The sequence below is a fragment of the Felis catus genome, chromosome E2, assembly GCF_018350175.1.
Source record: "Felis catus isolate Fca126 chromosome E2, F.catus_Fca126_mat1.0, whole genome shotgun sequence".
In the NCBI taxonomy this organism is placed as follows: domain Eukaryota; kingdom Metazoa; phylum Chordata; class Mammalia; order Carnivora; family Felidae; genus Felis; species Felis catus.
In genome coordinates, this window is record NC_058382.1 from 6846400 (window position 1) to 6866477 (window position 20078).

A 20078-nucleotide genomic window follows, 5' to 3' on the forward strand; every position below is an offset into this window, starting at 1 on the left:
CTATTCCAAACCAGTATTATTTACAAAAATGACTCTTTACTTTCTTGCCAGGTTCACAAGGACTAGTTTTTTTTTGGGGGGGGGGGGTGGGGAGTAAGCAAGAAATGCAGAGAGAGAGAGAGAGAGAGAGATTGGGAATTGGGGCTTATACTCACGAACCATGAGATCATGACCTCAGCCAAAGTTGGACGCTTAATCGACTAAGCCACCCAGGTGCCCCACAAGGACAAAATTTTAAGCCCACCTCAGCATAGCTTTGCGAATCTCCCTGCCATCAAATGCCCAACAATCCTTACGGTGGAAAGGTCGGCCTTTTCATGGCCATGGCAATATTCACCGTGCACCGGGACCACAGAACCCCAGGCAGCAGCAACAAGATGAAACCCCTCCACACCATTCCTGTTTGCCTTCCAAAAGCATGCTGTGTCTAAATCTCCCTTGTCTATCCAGACTGAGGCAGATGAACCCCGGAGGGTTTTTTTGTTTCCTTTTTTTTTTTTTGAGGTCTGTGCTCAAGTGTCGCCTTATCGCCATGGGTTCCTCGGAAGGATCTCTCTCAGAAGATGCCCTCCCCTCTCCCCCGGGGCTCACCACTTCCTCATCTGATTTTCTATCAGAGTTTAGCACAATTTTCCTTAAAGGGCCAGGGCCAGTATTTGCAGCCATAGTGTCTCCGCATTCGGGTTTTCAACTCTTACTGTAGCACAGAAGCAGCCGTAGGCCACGACCGGATGGGCAAGTCAGACTCGTACACAAAGTGGTTGGCCGGATTTGGCCACATGCCCGCATTCCGGACCCCTGTTCTAGACGAAGGCGACTACGGATCATCTCGGGTCCTGTCCTTTCCCGTTACGGAGTTGCAAGCTTCGCGAGAGAAGCCACACGCTTTTGTTCACTGGATCTCCCACGCCAAGAGCGACTGGCATCGACTCCAATGTTCACGGGATAACAGAAATCCATACTTGCAATACCTTCTGGTCCTACCGCGTCCATTTCTCTCCTCCAGTGGAGGAGGTGCTCCTTCTGCTCCGTCTGTTCCCTCAGGATGCTTCCCTTGTATTTACTTCAACTAGACTCCACCCTCCTCTAGAGCAGAGGTGGGTCTCTTCCATTCTGGAAGCCCCGGGCGCATCAGAATACTTAACCGAACACACTCTATAGATGTGCACGGAAAGAAGAAATCGGTCACCACAAGAAGATCGAGGTAAGAATCGAGAAGGCTAAGCGGTGATGGGAGAGGAGCTTCTAGGGAAAAAGAGGATCGTGGGAGTGAGTGCTGGCCATTTTCTCCGATTATAGAAAACGGGGACGATGTTCTGCGGTACGATTTGTCAGCCAAACGCTACCCGCAGGGCTTTGTTCTACGGCTGGTGCCCATACTTTACGATGGAACATTGTGTGGTCCCCCAAGGGAAATTTACTGTTAACTAAATTCACCACTTCAGAAAGTGAAGTGTGCATATGGGTGAGCTGCTATGGACACCAGCAGATAATATAGAAAACTTCAGGGGCGCCTGGGTGGCTCAGTCGGTTGAGCATCCGACTTCGGCTCAGGTCATGATCTTGTGGTCCGTGAGTTCGAGCCCCACATCGGGCTCTGTGCTGACAGCTCGGAGCCTGGAGCCTGCTTCTGATTCTGTGTCTCCCTCTCTCTCTCTCTGCCCTTCCCCTGTTCACGCTCTGTCTCTGTCTCAAGAATAAATGAACATTAAAAACAAAAATTAAAAAAAAAAAGAAAACTTCAGGGGTGCCTGAGCTACTCAGTTAAGCGACCAACTCTTGATCTCGGCTCAGCCCATGACCTCGAGGTTCGTGAGATCAAGCCCTGTGTCCAGCTCTCAGCTCAGGGAAGCCTGCTTGGGATTCTCTCTCTCTCTCTGCCCCTCCCCTGCTCGTGTGCCCACTCGTGCTCTCTCAAAACAAAGAAATAAACGTTTCTTAAAAGAGAAAAGAAACTGCCTTCCAGTTAAACACATTGCTAAAAATCTTTCAAAGCAGATAAAGAAATTCAAATGAAAAGGTTCAATAATGAAAAGTGCTGGCTTATTATATAGTTTCTGCCAGACTCCGAGATCCTGGGTGCCAGAGAGTAATTCTATCCCAGTTGCTGGTAAAAAGATGAACCTCGTTTACACTAAAAGGGCGGTATTACAAGACCCTGGTGTCACCTGTCAAAACAAGAATGTCTAGAACGGAAATTCCAGTAAGCCCTTGGGATGAAGGGCACTCAGAATACAAGAGCAAGCAAAATGCACGTAAATTAACTCCTAATTTGAGCAATCAATAGAGTGTGTGTGTAAATTGATACACACTGTCTGGTGGGTAGCTAGTTTCTAACTCAATTATGACGATCCGGCCTCTGCTCTCTTCCCCGGATCAGTCTGTTCCAGAAGGACCCCCTACAGCTAAGCAGAGGGTAGCTCCGAGGCAATCGCTTCATGTATAAATCTGTCAGATACTAAGTACCAAGGGAACAGTGATAACCAACAGGACGAGCACCAGAACACAGACGTTCTTGCGAGATTTTCTTTTCTGATCGTAAGCTGCTTGCGGAAACTGACCGGCGTGGCTCTGTCTGCACGCACCTCTGGGCCTTCTCCGTCGGCTTCCGTGCTGTCAGTGGGGTCTCCTTGGTCACGGATCATCACGGGCAAATCTTTAAACCTCTGACGGACGTCCAAAGTGTGAGCCTGCAGCTGCCGAATTGCCCTTTCCCTCTCTTTAATCAGTTCCAGTTCCTGCTCCGAGGTGGCCACGTCATCCCCCTGGTTCTGCATCTGGTCCCACTCGTCGTGGCCATCAAAGGACAGGCGCTGCTCTTTCGTGGCCTCCCCTCTGCAGGGAGACATGCGGCTCTCGCCCTGGCGATCTTCTCCTTTTCCTTTGCAGACCCTCCTCTCCACCCAGCCTGGAAATCCTTTAAGGCTGCAGAGAAGTCATTCAGTTGGCGTCCTTTGTTCTTCCTGAGCGTCCAGTTCCTAACTATTGTATTTCCTGGGCAAGGTGCTTTGTGGACTATTACAACTGTTGCAAATTTTCCTCCTGTTGCTTGAGTCCTGCTGACTTCCTGGTAGGCTCAGCAAATTCTTTGAGCAGTGGCTGGGCGTCCCCGCCCACCCGTGACTGCTGAAGTCCCGGGGCTGGGGCTCGGAGGGCCCCAGGTTTGGTAAAAGGGACTGTAGGGCATGAGGAGGACCTAAGACCCACTGGGCTTGCACGAAACTCCTCGAAGCAGCCCCCGCCTGGTTGCACAGGCTGATGGGGAGCTGGGAAGAGAAAGGGCTGGGGGAAGGGGCTGAGGCTGCCCACAGGCTCCCCGTTTCTCTTTCCCTTCGCTCACCTCACTCTTGACTTAAATGGCCTTGGCCGGGTGACCACCCTCAGTTTCACATCTGGATGAGCACCCCAGCCTCCGGGGCCCTCGGTATTTTCACGGGCTGTGTCAGATGCAGAGATGAGACAAGATAATTTCTTAGTTCCCAACTCACCGCACCCCCCTACCCCCCCACGGCCTGTGCTGCCCAAGTTCCCCTTCTGTGGTGACCACAGCTCTGTCACACACGGCTTCCTGTTGGGGCTTCCTTGGCCTCACCCCACATTTGGGGCATTTCCCTCCCTGACAGAAGGACCTGGATCCGGGCTCCTGCCCTGGCCGGTGCAGACATGGTGCCCCTGCTGCTGCTGCCCCTGCTGTTGGGGGGTGAGTGGGCCTCGGGAGGAGGGCTGGGCACAGGTGGGAGGGGCTGGAGCCCCGGCTGAGCCTCCGTGTCCCCCCAGGGGAGGATCCAGAGTACCAGCTCCGAGTGAAGGAATCCGTGACCGTGCAGGAGGGTCTGTGTGTCCACGTGCCCTGTTCCTTCTCCTACCCTTGGAAGTGGTGGTATCCCCGGACGATGCTCTACATATACTGGTTCCGGGAAAAGGACACCTCAAGCAACCATTATCCGGTGGCTACAAACAACCCACAGAGAGCAGTGAAGACAGAGGCCCGGGGCCGATTCCGCCTCGTCGGGGACCCCTGGGCCTACAACTGCTCCCTGAAAATCAGAGACGCCATGAGGAGTGATGAAGGAGTCTACTTTTTCCGAGTGGAGAGAGGAGAAGACGTGAGATATACTTACACACATACGACGATGACTCTGCGGGTGGCAGGTACAGCAGGGGCCCCGGGGGAGCGCTCTGGGATGTGGACACCCCCTCTTAGAGCAGGCACAGGACGCCGGAACATTCCCTGCTGCGGGTCTTGCGGCTGGGATGGTTGGAAGAGATAACGGGGCCCGGGGTCAGCTTGGGCCCTGAGGCCCGGACCCTCTCAGGGTCACCCCGTGGGTCCCCACCTCCCTGGGGCCCGGGCACCTCCCTGTCTCCTCCTCAGCCCTGACACAGGAACCCGACATCCACTTCCCGGAGCCCCTCAAGTCTGGCTGGCCCGCAGAGCTGACCTGCAGCCTGCCGGGGTCCTGCGAAGGGGAAAGACCTCTCACATTCTCCTGGGTGGGGGCTGCTCTGGACTCGCTGGACCCCGAGACCCTGCACTCCTCGGTGCTGGCCTTCACCCCGAGGCTGCAGGACCATGGCACCAACCTCACCTGTCAGGTGAAACTGCCAGAAGTTCAGGCCACCGTGGAAAGAACCACCTGGCTCAATGTCTCCTGTGAGTGCTTGGGGGGGGAGAGGGCAGGGTCCCCCAGGGTAGTGGGGTTTGAGCTGGTGTGGGGCAAGGAGAGAGAGCAAGGACGGCCATCTTCACCTTCTCAGTGTTCCCCTACCCTTTCCCAATGCTCCCCACCTCTTCTCAGTGCTCCCCTATGCCTTTCCAGTGCTCCCTACCCCTTCCTAGTGCTTCCTACCCTTTTTAGTGCTCCCCTACCCCTACTCAGTGCTCCCTACCCCTTCCCAGTCCTCCCTAACCCTTTCCAGTGCTCCCCACCCTTTCCTGATGCTCCCCACCCTTTCCCAATGCTCCCGGCCCTTTCCCAATGCACCCACCCCTTCCAAGTGCTCCCCTATGCCTTTCCAGTGCTCCCTACCTGTTTCTAGTGCTTCCTACCCCTTCTGAGTGCTCCCCTACCCCTTCTCAGTGCTCCCCACCCCTTCCCAGTGCTCCCCACCCCTTCCCAGTGCACCCCACCCCTTCCAAGTGCTCCCCACCTTGTCAGTGCTCCCTACCCTTTCCCAGTGCACCCCACCCCTTCCCAGTGCTCCCCACACCTCCGTGGGTGCTGGGTCAGCTTCCATCCCAATTCTCACCTCTGAAGCAGAGCCGTATCTTTCTACTCCAGATGCCCCCCACAACCTCACCATCAGCATCTTCAGCAATGTCACAGGTAGGAAAGAACTGTCCTCTTGGGGGCTGGGACCTGGCCTTGGACGGGGGGCGGGGGGGGGCGGCTTCCACCACGTGGGATGGGGATCGTAGCTGGAATGGGACCAGATAAGGGAAGAACACGGATAAAGATCACCACCCTCCCTCCTTCACCTTGCCTGGGTGCAAAAGTGGCTGCTCAGGCACACTCTGTTCACCTCCACGGGGCGCTGCTGTGGTTTTCCTCCTCCCCTCCCGCCCCAGCCTCCTCCATCCTGTTTCCTGCCGAGTTCACCGACTGAGGCCACCAAACAGTCCAGGCGTGTCCCAGTGGGGGCACCGAGCCTTCTCTGAAGATGTGAAGCCCGGACACTTGAGGTCAACCTCTTTTGGGCGTAAAGCCCAGCCTTTGAGCCCTGTTGGACCCAAGTCAGTGGGCCAGGGAAGGCGAGGGAGATGCCAACCAGATCCTGGGACGGAGGGAGACGTGGAGACTGCCGGTCTCCAGCGGCTGTCTCAATGCCTCTCTCTCCTCTCTCTACATCTCTCCCCCAAAGCCATCAGCATTCTGGAAAACACCTCATCCCTTCTCATCTGGGAGGGCCAAGCTTTGCGGCTGCTCTGTGCTGCTGCCAGCAACCCCCCCGCTGAGCTGAGCTGGTTCCGGGGGTCCCCTGCCCTGAATGCCACCCCCATGTACAGGACCCACATCCTGGAACTGCCTCAAGTCGGGGCTGCGGAGGAAGGAGTCCTCACCTGCCGAGCTCAGAACTCGCTGGGCTCCCAGCACGTCTCCCTGCGTCTCTCTGTGGTCTGTGAGTGTGGGGACCCCCGGGGGGGGGGGCGGGACGCCCGGGGCCTGGGGAGCAGAGGCGTCGCTGACCCTGCCCCTCCCCCCCCCCCGCAGGCCCCCCGCGGCTGCTCGGCCCCTCCTGCTCCTGGGAGGGCGAGGCGCTGGGCTGCACCTGCTCCGCCAGAGCCCGGCCGGCCCCCACCCTGCGCTGGCGGCTGGGGGAGGGGCTGCTGGAGGGGAACCACAGCGACGCCTCCTTGACCGTCACCTCCAGCTCCGAGGGGCCCTGGGCCAACAGCTCCCTGAGCCTCAGGGGGCCGCTGCGCTCCGACCTCAGACTCGGCTGCGAGGCCCGGAATGAGCACGGGGCCCAGAGCACCGCCGCGGTCCTGGTGTTGCTGCCAGGTCTGGGGGCTGTGGGGGAAGGGTGGGCAGAGCTGGGGGTGGGGGGTGGGGGTGAGGGTAGGGGTGGGGAAGGAGTCTGCATCCGAGAGAAGATGGTCTGGGTGGACGTGGGGCGGGGGGCGATTGGTGGGACAGGGTGGTCCACCTCGGGCCTCAGCAGGCCCTTCAGTGAGTTCTGCAAGGAGCTAGGAAGGCAAGAGACTGAGTCCTGCAATTCGGTCTCCCTCTCTCCGCAGGGCAGTCGCTCTCCCTGGCAGAAACCGCGACTGCAGCTGTGGGAGGCGCTGGAGCCATGGCTCTGCTGTGCCTGTGTCTGTGTCTCCTCGCCTTCTGGGTGTAAGTCTGTTCGGGGAGGCGCAGGGAGTGCGGGGAGGTCCCTCATCCCAGAAGTACAGGGCTGAGTAGGGCAGCTCGAGAGAAGAAATGCACTCCTTCATTTTCATCCTGTCCCCATCCTCCCCCAGTCCTAGGGGACCACCAGTCTATCTTCCATCTCTCTAGATTTGCCTCTTCTGGACTTAAACAAAAATGTTAACGTTTATTTATTATTGAGAAACAGAGAGAGACCGAACATGAGCAGGGGGAGAGCAGAGAGAGGGGGAGACACAGACTCCGAAGCAGGCTCCGGGCTCTGAGCTGTCAGCACAGAGCCCGATGCAGGCTTCGGACTCACCAACCGCGAGATCACGACCTGAGCTTAACCGACAGAGCCACCCAGGTGCCCCGGCGTGTACAAGTTTTTCTGTGTTAGACGGATCTTTCGTGATGGAAGTTCAGTCTGGCCAAACCTCTGGTCACCCAGGGGGATGGAGTGCTTCCTGGCCTGTCTGGTTCCAGACCGGATACCTCAGCGGATTGGCCGGGGAGCAGACAGCCTGCCCGCGGGAGCCTTCGTGGCTGCAGTGCGCTGCTTTCTCCTTTTAGGGTGAGAGCCCGCCGGAAGCAAGCGTCTAGGAGTCAAGAGGGCATGGCTAATGAAGACCCTGTCATGGGTACAGTCGCCTGGGTGAGTGATGCCGGGGTCTTCTCGTGCAGTGGGGGGGGGGGGGGGGGGGCTCTGGACCTGTCCATTGGGACTCCACACGGAGCTCCTCAGCATTTCCCCGCCCCTGCCCCAGCCTGGTCACCTGAGCAGTCACCTGGGAGGTGACTTCCCTACTCCACTCTTCCCTACTTCCCTTCCAGCCCTTCTGGGGTTTCAATGATGCTTGTTCCCAGCGCTTTGAGAATCAAGTCACATTCCTTGTCCCATGTTTGAAGTCCTTCAGGAGGTGTCCCTTGATGGCCACTCCAGCCCTGGTCCGGCTATGGTGCAGCCACACTGGCCTTCTGGTGGTCTCCCCTACCGCTTGGACCCTTTGCACGTACAGCTCCTCCCACCAGAAATGCCCTTCTGTCCCCATTTCCGTCACCCCACTTCACGTATCAACATCTTCTGCTCTGGGAAAGCTTTGCCATTTCCTTCCCTGCCAACGCCCACGCCTCCCTCCTCTACGTCCCCAGAGCTCCGTGTCCAGCCCCGTCTCGAGGGGCACATCCCACAACACCACTGCATTTCGTCGTGTTTGGGATGTCTTTGCCGGCGGGGGCTGCAGTTGTCTCTCACTCCGCCCCTGTCCTCCATGTCCCTTCTGCCTTTTTATGAAACTGGGGCCGTGGTGCCCTACATGGAGTTATCCAGAATGCGTTGTTCATGGCCAGTCCCTGGAACGGGCATTGTTTGCTTGCACGTACTCGTTTTGTCCATAATATGATGAGCAACGATGAACCTGCCATCCAACCTCAGACCTCAGACACCGACAGTAACTTCCATCTGCTCATGTTGCTCTGTGACCCCGTCCTCAGGAAGGCTGCTCTGAATCTTTCGTTGCCACTGTTACCCCATATATGTGTGTATACCTGAGATACGCGCTGTTTCGTGTAACTATTTCTGAACCTACAAAGGGTGCTGTGCGCGCTTCTCCAGCTCCCTTTGTGGACTCATCAACCCTGCAAATTAGGTCCTGGAGATTCATGCCTGTTGTTAGCTGCAGTTACCTGTTTACGGTGTTTCATTTTTTTTTTTAACGTTTATTTATTTTTGAGACAGAGAGAGACAGAGCATGAACGGGGAGGGGCAGAGAGAGAGGGAGACACAGAATCGGAAACAGGCTCCAGGCTCTAAGCCGTCAGCACAGAGCCCGACGCGGGGCTCGAACTCACGGACTGTGAGATCGTGACCTGGGCTGAAGTCGGCCGCTTAACCGACTGAGCCACCCAGGCGCCCCCGGTGTTTCGTTTTATGATCGTGTCTATTGCCTAAGCTCGTCTTGCTGGACATTTGAGTTGCTCCAGCTCTCATTGGATTCACATACGAGTGTTCGTTTTTTTTGTTTTTTTTTTTGTCAACATTACGTAAGAATTTAATTACTAGGTCAGAGGGTGTGTGAATGTTCCTATCATGACAAATGGTTTTCCAAAGCAATCGCATCCATGTGTACACCCGTCTGTGCCTCTTGGATCCTGTTGATCTATATAGTCTCTGTGCTTGGTTTTCTCGATTTTTTGGGTCATCTCACTTTCTCGCTATGGTTTTGATTTGCGTTTCATTAGTTGTCAAGGAGCATAAAAATCTCTGTCGTCAGTGGCATATGAACACCTCCTCTCTAAAATGCTTGGTCCCGGGACGCCTGGGTGGCTCAGTCAGTTAAGCGTCCGGCTTTGGCTCAGGTCATGATCTCACCGTTCAGAGTTCGAGCCCCGCATTGGGCACAGAGCCCACTTTGGATCTTCTCTCAGAGCCCCTCCCCTGCCCTCTCTCTCTCTTTGTCTCTCAAAAATAAAATAAACGTTAAAAAAATAAAATTCCTGGTCTCATCTGCAGCCCATTTCCCTGAAGCCCATAGGGTGTTTGACTTTCTTACTGAATTGATTGGAGAGCTTTATACATTTTCATACTGGTTTCTTTTTTTCAGTTATATGCACTGTAAATATCTTCCAGTGAGTAATTTGTCTTCACTTTTTAAAGGGGACCTTTGATGAACATAAGTTCTTAATTGCAATATAACCATATTCACTAATCTTCTCTGTTCTTTTTTTTAAAAGATAGATTGACATAGCTTTCTTTTTTTTAATTAATTATTTATTTATTTTGAAATAGAGAGAGAGAGAGGGAGCAGGGGAGGGGCAGAGAGAGAGGGAAGGGGAGAATCCCAAGCAGGCTCCATATGGCCAGCACAGAGCCCGATGTGGGCCTCGAACTCACAAACCATGAGATCATGACCTGAGCCGAAATCAAGAGTTGGTGGCTTAACCAACTGAGCCACCTGGGTGCCCCTGATCTTCTCTTTTCTGTTGAATGCCTTTTGGGTTTCATTTAAGACAATCTTTCTTTTTTAATTTTAATTTTTTTTAACTATTTGTTAAAGTTTATTTATTTATTTTGAGAGAGAGAGAGAGAGGGCACGCGAGCATGAGCAGGGGAGGGGCCGCACTGTCAGCGTGGAGCTCAACGTGGGGCTCCAACTCAGGAACCTCGAGATCATGACCTGAGCAGTAATCAAGAGTCGGACGTTTAACCGACTGAGCCACCCGAGTGCCCCTAAAAAAGTCTTTCTTCTCCTAAGATTAGAATGATATTCAAGTATAGTTTCTACTAAAAGTTTTACATGTTCCTTTGGACATGTGAAGCCTTAATCTACCCGGAGTTGATTTGTGTGTGGTGTGCAGTTTTGATCTATGTATGTTCCTCCTCGACGTGTGGAATAATGTCTCTCTCTCCTCTCTGCTGCTCTGCCCTCTACTCTGTCAGACATCAGAAGTCTATACATGCGTGGCCTCTGTCTGTGGCCTTCTATTCTGGTCCAGTGGTCGATTTTACTGTCCCTGAGTCAGAACTGTCTATAGAGGCAATAGAATCTACAGACCCAAAACTAAGTCCTACTGTCTGATAGAGCAGGATCCTCTCCTTAATCTTCTTTAAAACAGTGTCTTGGCTATACCTGGACTTTTGCTGTTCTATTAAATATTAGAATCGGTTTATCAAGTTCCAAAAAACACTCCTGTTAGTGTTTTGGCTGGAATGACATTGCATCTGTAGATCAACTTGGGAAGAATATACTTATTTATAAACTCAAGTCTCCTTGTCCGCAAAAACAGGTTATCTATTAGTTTAAGGTTTTTTTCCCAAGAAAGATGTAGAAATCCTTCAACACATCTTGCGAACCTTTTGTCAGTTTTCTTCCTTAATACTAGTTTTGTTACTGTTATAAATGCCATCTTTTTAAAAGTGCATTTTCTGATCACTTATCGCTGATATGCGGAATGAAAACATTTTTAAAAAATTACAGATTGGTCTTAGATGTCATTTAGAGTCTTGCTGGTTTGGTAGCTGGAGCATTCTTAGATATGATTCATAAGCCTGCTGAACTATTCTTTTACAGAGATATGGATACTGTCTGAAAAGTTTGTGATATTCTTGTTTTAAATTGTCATGGCTTTGGGGCGCCTGGTGGCTCAGTCGGTTAAGCGTCCACTTCGGCTGATCTTGCAGTTCATGAGTTCGAACCCTGCGTCAGGCTCTGTGCTGACAGTTCAGAGCCTGGAACCTGCTTGGGATTCTGTGGCTCCCTCTCTGCCCGTCCCCTGCCCGTAGTCTGTCTTTCTCTCTGTCAAAAATAAGTAAAATATTTTTTTTTAATTTTTTTTTCAACGTTTTTCATTTATTTTTGGGACAGAGAGAGACAGAGCATGAACGGGGGAGGGGCAGAGAGAGAGGGAGACACAGAATCGGAAACAGGCTCCAGGCTCCGAGCCATCAGCCCAGAGCCCGACGCGGGGCTCGAACTCACGGACCACGAGATCGTGACCTGGCTGAAGTCGGACGCTTAACCGACTGCGCCACCCAGGCACCCCAAAAATAAGTAAAATATTAAAAAAATTAAAAATTAAAAGCATTGCCATGGCTGCTGAATCAAAGCAGCTGATTTGATGCAAATATAGTGTCATTTCCTTCAAAAATCGACTCATCCTTTTAGACTTTAGATACAGAACAAGAAACACCTGATCTCATGCATTCTCTTCGGATGTATTTTTCTTCTAAGAGATTTCTTTTTTTTTTTTAACTTGAGAGAGAGAGAGAGCGCGCATGCACAAGTGAGGGAGAGAGAGAGAGAATCTTTCTTTTTTCATGTTTATTTATTTTGAGAGAGAACACGCAAGAGCATGAGTGGGGGAGGGTCAGAGAGAGAGAAAGAGAGAGAGAGAGAGAGAGAGAGAGAGAGAGAGAGAGAGAGAATTCCAAGCAGGCTCCACATGTCCGTGCAGAACCCGATGCGGGGCTCCATCCCGTGAACCGTGAGATCACGACCTGAGCTGAAATCAAGAGTTGGACGCTTGGGGCACCTGGGTGGTGCAGTCGGTTAAGCGTCCGACTTCAGCCAGGTCACGATCTCGTGGTCCGGGAGTTCGAGCCCCGCGTCAGGCTCTGGGCTGATGGCTCAGAGCCTGGAGCCTGTTTCCGATTCTGTGTCTCCCTCTCTCTCTGCCCCTCCCCCGTTCATGCTCTGTCTCTCTCTGTCCCAAAAAAAAAATAAATAAATAAACGTTGAAAAAAAATAAAAAAAAAAAAAAAGAGTTGGACGCTTAACCGACTGAGCCACCCCGGCGCCCCAAGATTCCAAATGACTCCCCTGAATCAGTGATGGGTAAAGTAAGCACACTCAGACTCTGGCCTCTGGTAAACAGAGGTCTGTGGAACACGGATTGTGGGCAGTAAGTGACTAAAGACTGAACACCAGCCAGTTCCTTCATTTGTTCAGACAGCTCCTCCTTCTACTTTCCCCCTTATGGGGCCAAACCGCCCTGCAGAATTCTTCTGGGGCTTCGCTGTAAATGTTCACGTCTTTTCAGTGACACCCGCCCCTTCAGGGGCTTAGTGGTCTGGATCCTAAGCATTGTCTTCAGCCTCTCAGTAGATGTAGCAACGTATGAAACGCAATTACGTGCTTGTCGATCTTATGTTCTTCCAGCTTGCTAAGCTCTCTTGTTCGTTCTCATCATTTGTATGTAGACATTGAACTATTTTTAACAGGGTTTTTTTTTTTTTTTTTTTTGATTTAACAAATATCACAGGGGTGCCTGGCTGGTTCAGTTGGACGAGCATGTGACTCTTGATCTTGGGGTGGTGAGTTCCAGCCCCCACGTCGGGTGTGGAACCTACTTAAAAAATTAAAAAGGGGGGTTGTGGGAGGGGGGATGGGCTAAATGGGGAAGGGGCACTAAGGAACCTACTCCTGAAATCATTGTCGCACTATATGCTAACTAATTTGGATGTAAATTTTATTTTTTTTTAAATTTTTTTTTCAACGTTTATTTATTTTTGGGGGGGGACAGAGAGAGACAGAGCATGAACGGGGGAGGGGCAGAGAGAGAGGGAGACACAGAATCGGAAGCAGGCTCCAGGCTCTGAGCCATCAGCCCAGAGCCTGACGCGGGGCTCGAACTCCCGGACCGCGAGATCGTGACCTGGCTGAAGTCGGACGCTCAACCGACTGCGCCACCCAGGCGCCCTGGATTTAAATTTTAAAAAATAAAAAATAAAACAAGCTAAAATTAAAAAAATTTGTAAAGGATCCTAGGTTGGGGTGCCTGGCTGGCTCGGTTGGTGGAGCTCAGTTGATCAGAGCATTAAATAAATTTTCTCAAACCCACAAGTCCTCAGAAGTCTTAATACAAGAAAACCCAAACTGAAAACACATTACACTTTCCCTTTGGTTCTGATATTCTCTTTTTTCTTCTTAAAGCTTTTTTTTTTAAAGTTTATTTATTTATTTTGAGGGAGAGCAGGAGAGGGGCAGAGAGAGAATCCCAAGCAGGCTCTCCGTCCAGCAGTGCTGAGCCTGATGCGGGGATCAAACTCACGAACCATGAGATCGTGACCTGAGCCAAAACCAAGAGTCGGATACTTAACTGAGTCACCCAGGCGCCCTGGTTTTGATATTCTTAAAATTTACTATACTGTATTGGTGTGTGAGGTTTCCCTGGTCTTTTTTCTTGCGCTTGTGGGCCCTTTCAGCTGGAATGGTTTACCTCTCTTCAATTCAATTTTATCTCCACTATTTTTGTTCACATATTTTCTCCTCTTTTTATTTCCAATAACACAACAGACCTGAGTTTGGTTCCTGGCTCTGTCTGTTACTAGACGAGTAATCTTGGGCCTCCCACCTCAGTCTACCATGTCTGTAAAATGGGAATAAGTATCATTCATACTGTGTGTGTGTGTGTGTGTGTGTGTGAATTAAATGTAATTAGTAAGCCTTCAGTATGGCCTAATCAGTCATAGCGTTACAGAATTTTAAATGGATGCATGAAGGGCACCTGGGTAGCTCAGTCGGGTAGGTGTCTCTTGACTTCAGGTCAGGTCAGGTCAGGTCATGATCTCACGGTTCGTGAGTTTGAGCCCAGCATCGGGCTCCGCACTATCAGCTTGGGGTTCTCTCTCTCACTCCCTCTGGCCCTCCCCTGCTCTCTCTCTCTCTCTCTCAAAATAAATAAGTAAACTTAAGAAAATAAATGGATGAGTGAATCATTGGGTTCGTAGGAAATGTGTGTGAATAGGAGGATGAATGAACAAATGTCCCATTAGCCCAACCTCCCTTGAGGGGGACCACGTCTGCCTCATTCCTTCTCCATCTCTCTCGTTTCTCTTTCACTCAGGGTTCCAGGAAGAAGCCCTGGCCAGACAGCCCCCCAGATCAAACGACCCCTGCCGGGGATGCCCCTCCCTCGAGGGAGCAGCAGGAGCTCCATTACGCCTCCTTCAGCTTTCACGGGATAAAGATGAGGGAACCTCAGGACCAGGAGGCCACCAGCACCAGTGAGTACTCGGAGATCAGGACGAGCAAGTGAGGGCTGCCTGGAGCCAGGAATCCCAGCCCCTGCGGGGAGAGGAGAAGTCAGGCGCCAACTGATGAAGCGCGTGGAGCCCTGTGGCGATATAAAGGAGCAGGACTGTCCGGGTGTCCCCGGGTAGAGCAGATTTGGCTCAAACGTAGCCTGTCAAGCAAGTCGCTTCATCTCTGCGTGCTTCAGTTTCCCGTTCCGTAAATCAGAGATCATGCCTTCTGCCTCAAAGGTGGTTGTGAACAGTAAAGAAATTAACACAGAAATCAGCCAACAGAGGTCCTATCGCACCATGGGGCTCAGTGCCTACTGATCTGTCTTCTTTGGACAGAAAGGTCCTGCTGGAAAGTTACCCTGGGGCTGAGGGTGACCGCCCCGGCACACAGTAGCAACCGGCTGGTGTCATTCTCCTTCAAAGCCTCCCCAGGGAAAGACCAGCCCCTCAGCCTGGATTTTGGTTCCACGATACAGCATCTTATCGTCTCTGTGGGGTCTTCTCTGCGTCCCACTTGTATCTGTCCATTCTTCCAGCACATTCCATCACCTCCTGACCTCCAGTCCCTTCCCTGTCTCATTTATGGGCCCCCACAGGGATCCATCCAACAGCCAGAGAGCTGACCCTGAGTCTTCTCCACAAACCCATTCAAGGCTCCCTAGGCTTAGACAATACATCACAAACATCTGCCCCCACCCCTGGCATTTGAAGTCCACCAACCACCCCCCCCCAACCCCTGCTATCTCCTGTTGGAAAAGAAACAATGGGCCCCGAGTGGAGGCACTTGCCCCCACAACAGCAAACCCAAGACTCACTGTGGTTTCAGCCTCTCCCAGAAACGTGACCTTTAAACAGTCGGTCTGAAATTTCCTGATCAGCACTGGTGAGGTCACCTGCAGGGTAAGATCTTCCCCCAAAAAGATGGCCCGATCTGGGGGGAAAAAATCTTTCCTTTGTTTTGAGAATACTTCCTCATGCCACCCTCCTGCCTTTAAACACCTTCTGCTACTTACAACTCCTCAGGGCACCCATCTCCTTACTGGAAGGGACACTGCCAAACTCATGAGCCTTTGATTAGAGCCAATTACATGCCCAGATTTCCTCGGTTGAGTTTTTATTCTTTTTCAAAAATGTTTATTTATTTTTGAGAGAGTGTGCGAGTGAGGGAGGGGCAGAGGATTCAAAGCGGGCTCTACACTGAGAGCCAGATGCGGGGCTCGACCTGTGAGATCATGACCTGAGCTGAAGTCAAGAGTTGGATGCTTAACCAACTGAACCACCCAGGTGCCTTCAACAAGCTTTTCTGATCCCAGCTGCCTGACACTATGCTTTTGATTGCCGTACAAAAGAAAAGTTTTTCTAGAAGGAGGCGAACAAGAAAGTTATCAGCTACAGGAAAGGATTGTTTCAGGCAAGACTGCTCTCCTCCTGTGTGTGGGGTAAAGATAAGGGGTCTTCTTGTGCAGATGACCTCGTCTTCCTTTAGGGGATGGAGAGGTCCTTGTGGCCAACTCATTGGCACTGATTGTCAATAGCCAAAGTATAGAAAGAGCCCAAATGTCCATTGATGGATAAATGGATAAAGAATATATATATATATATATATATATATATATGTATTGCGTGTGTGTGTATACACACACACACACACACACAATGGAGTATTACTTGGCAATCAAAAGGAATGAAATCTTGCCATTTGCAACAATGTGGATGGAACTAGAGGGTATTATGCTAAGTGAAATTAGTCAAAAAAAGACAAATACCATATGACTTCACTCACATAAGGAAAAGATATAAAACAGATGAACATAAGGGAAGGGAAACAAAAATAATACAAAAATGGGAAGGGCGACAAAACATAAGAGACTCTTAAATACAGAGAACAAACTGAGGGTGGCTGGAGGGGTTGTGGGAGGGCAGATGGGCTAAATTGGCAAGGGGGCATTAAGGAAGACACTTGTTGGGATGAGCACTGGGTGTTATATGCAGGGGATGAACCACTGCATTCTACTCCTGATATTATTAGTGTGCTATATGCTAACTAACTTGGATGTAAATTTAAAAAAATAAATGATTAAAAAAATTCCTGACTATAAAATAGTTCAATGTCTACATACAAACGATGAGAACGAACAAGAGAGCTTAGCAAGCTGGAAGAACATAAGATCGACAAGCACGTACTTGCGTTTCATACGTTGCTGCATCTACTGAGAGACTGAAGACAATGCTTAGGATCCAGACCACTAACCCCCTGAAGGGGCAGGTGTCACTGAAAAGACGTGAACATTTACAGCGAAGCCCCAGAAGAATTCTGCAGGGCGGTTTGGCCCCATAAGGGGGAAAGTAGAAGGAGGAGCTCTCTGAACAAATGAGGTTAAGACTGTATTTCTGGGAGAGAACAAGGACTTTAATCATCTCCACTTTGACCTTGGTCTGTACTTTCTAATTAAGTTCTTCTTTCCAGCGTATTTCTTCACTCACCTTGCAGGCAAAGCATCCCTCGTTGGAACTGAAACTACTCCCTCAAGCAATAAAAAGACTGCCCTGGGCCAGCAAGACCCAGCATGACTAATCCCAAGACCGTGATCAACCTGACCTTTACTGCCCAGCCACATGTCCCCACTGCCCTTCATCCCACGTTTTCCTTATATAAACCTATGAATATTTTCAGCACTCTGGAGACAGAGACGTTAGTCCCGCGTCTTCCCCGGGGTTGGCCTCACTGGAGTAAACCCCTTTCTTGTTCCACCTCCGCTTATGTCTCTGCCTTCAGATTTTGTCAGCAGCAAGTGGCCAACCCAGTCTGTTTGGGATCCTCGGAGCAGGTGCACTTGCGGCTCTGTGCCTTGGTTATATGAGGTTGAAACTGAAGTTAGGTATGTGTTAACTTAAGTGACGCCATTTTGGGCCTGTGGGTTTTCTTTTCTATTTTGTCTTTTCTTTTCTTTTCCTTTCCTTTATATTTTATTTTACTTTAGTTTTTAGTTTAATTCCAGTATAGTTAACATACAATGTTATATTAATTTCAGCCGGTACAATGTGGTGACTCAACAGTTCTATATCTTACTCAGTGCTCATCATGAGGATAAGTGTGCTCTTAATCCCTATCACCTAGTTCCCCCATCTCCCCCACCTCCCCTCTGGTAACCATCTGTTCATTCTCTAGAGTTAAGAGTCTGTTTTTCCATTTGTCTCTTTTCTTCTTTGTTCATTTGTTTTGTTTCTTAAATTCCACATATGAGTGAAATCATATGGTATTTGTCTCTCTCTGGCTGACTTACTTCGCTTAGCTTTATTCCGTCTAGATCCATCCATGTTGTTGTAAATGACAAGATTTCATTCTTGTTTATGGCTGAGCAATATTCCATTGTGCATGTATACCACGTCTTTCTTACCCACGCATGATGAACACTTCTCTCTTCCACAATTTGCCTATTGTAAATAATGTTGCAATAAACATCGAGGTGTGTATATCTTTTGGAATTAGTGGTTTTTGTATTCTTTGGGTAAATACTCAGTAGAATTACTGGATCATATGGTAGTTCTGTTTTTAACCTTTTTAAGGAACCTACATACTGTCTTCTCACCGTGGCTGTGCCAGTTTGCATTCCCACCAACAACTCATGAGGGTTCCTTTTTCTCCACAGCCTCACCAACATTTGTTGTTTCTTGTGTTTTTGTTTTTTGGGTTTTTTTTTTTTTGAGAGAGAGAGAGAATGACAATGCAAGTGGGGGATGGGCAGAGAGAGAGGGAAAGAGAGAATCCCAAGCAGGCTGCATGCCTAGTGTCGAACCCGACATGGGGCTCGATCTCATGACAATGAGATCATGACCTGAGCCGAAATCAAGAGTTGGACACTTAAGTAACTGAGCTACCCAGGCACCCCTGTTTTTTTTTCTGACATTTATCTTGTTTTAGAAAATCCCTACACCCAACGTGGGGCTCAAATTCAAGACACTGGGATCTAGAGTCACATGCTCTTATGACTGAGCCAACCAGGCACCCCTCTTGCTTTTGATTTTAGCCATTCTGACAGGTGTAAGATGATGTGTGTGGGTTTTTAAAAAAGATTTTAAAGTAATCTCTACACCCAACACGAAGCTTGAACTCACAACCCCAAGATCAAGAACCTCATGCTCCACCAACTGAGCCAGTCAGGTGCCTGGTTTTTGTTTTGTTTTAAATCTCTGCACATTCTTCCCCATTATGCCCGGCTTCTTCCCCAGTTCCCTGCTCCGTTATAGCTGACTTAACATTCTCAAAAACTACCCCCTCTATAGATCACACCGAGATCTTAATTCTTAGTGGAGGCCTGACAAGCTTGGTAGCTTCTCTAAAATATGAAGTTCACAGGAGAACTTCCTCTTCTAGGGACATTCCACTGGCAAATGCTAAGTGAAATCCACTCTGTCACTAATAGCGAGCATGTTGCATGTCCACTAGGGCAGAGTCTCCCGAAATTGTTAGAAGATGACACGGGGACTGGTCCTTGGAGACACGATCTTGATACCTTTAGATTCCCCCCACCTCATGGTGGTCTCTCCTTCTGTCTGCTGTCACCATCAGTCCCGGACTATTGTCTGATGGTCTCCATCCCTTATAAATAAAACACCTTCCCAGTGTGCATCATCTGCTTTCCCGGGACCAGGGTACAGTGGGTTCAGGAGTCACTATCTACGGTGTCAGGTTTGTGTGGATCACAACGCCAGCCCCCAAACGCACAGTGATCTCGCAGTGATGTGAGACCCTGCGAAGGTTGCTTATCACATCAAGTCTCAGTTTCCCACTGGATGAGAATTGTTAGCCAGTCTTCTCTAGGATTGGTTGTGAGGGTTCAATGGGGCAATATGTAGAAAGGTACAACCCTGAATCAGCACATGAGGACCTCCAGTGAATCTCCATCTCTTTCCTAATCCTCTGCTCGGAGGGAGATCCGGGCACAGGGTTGCTTCTTAAAGTGTGGTCCAAGGGCCAGCAGCATGACATAACCTGGAACCCCAGAGAAGACCTTGTCCCTCCCTGTCCCTCCACCAGCAGACACCACAAGGTGAAAAGCATGTTAAGGCAACAAGAGGGTTGAGGGGAAAAGCACCGAGATGCGCCCAGTCCACTCCACCCCTTCTTCTGGCTTCTCCTTCCTAAGAAGGCCCCGGACTTTCAGAAATTGCTGCGACCTCGGTGCTCTGCTGGCCTAGAGCTCGGGACCTTGCACCTATGGATTGGGGTCCTTGGCAGAGTTGGGGTTTCCTGAACTCACCCAGCTTTGCTCCAGAACCATGGACAGCACCAACCCTTGGGCTGGGAGGTCCCCAGGTCTGGCAGGATGGGCGGAGCGCCCCCTGGAGGTAGTTCCCTGACTTGCCTCAGATGCAGAGATCAGAAGTCAGGGGATTGACTGGCGTGATATTCTGTCCTAGGGGACAGAGATGCTGGCCAGAGCACGTCCAAGCTTCTCCTTAGTCACCCTCTGAAAATCCACTCATCCTGGGGACTCAGCTTCAGAGACACACTGCATTTCTCACAGAACACTGGATGCCTTGCCCCTCAGGGCTGACTCTGCCCTCACTCTGTCCAGAAAACCCTCCCTCTCCTCACTTTCCAGCGGGTTATTTGCTGTTGCACTTTTTAAAGCTTATTTTTGAGAAGGGAGGGAGGGGCAGAGAAAAGGAGGCAGAGAGAGAATCCCAAGCAGGCC

The 20078-nt window shown here is 50.6% G+C and overlaps 1 protein-coding gene across 5 annotated transcripts; it reads left to right on the forward strand.

Annotated features, from left to right (window-relative positions):
- Window positions 1-512: 512 nt before the first annotated feature.
- SIGLEC5 (sialic acid binding Ig like lectin 5) lies at window positions 513-15476 on the forward strand. Of its 5 annotated transcripts, none has more exons than XM_023245221.2 (10): window positions 513-1204; window positions 2890-3003; window positions 3778-4152; window positions 4376-4654; window positions 5283-5327; window positions 5863-6120; window positions 6213-6503; window positions 6740-6839; window positions 7428-7509; window positions 14199-15476. In XM_023245221.2, the coding sequence occupies exons 1-10, from the start codon at window positions 1162-1164 to the stop codon at window positions 14388-14390; spliced, it is 1779 nt and encodes a 592-aa protein (XP_023100989.2). In that variant the 5' UTR covers window positions 513-1161; the 3' UTR covers window positions 14391-15476. The 5 variants fall into 5 exon arrangements, with proteins under 5 accessions (XP_023100989.2, XP_044902151.1, XP_023100987.2 ...); XM_045046216.1 differs by lacking the exon at window positions 14199-15476 and adding an exon at window positions 9096-9630; XM_023245219.2 differs by lacking the exon at window positions 14199-15476 and adding an exon at window positions 7764-9081.
- Window positions 15477-20078: the final 4602 nt, after the last annotated feature.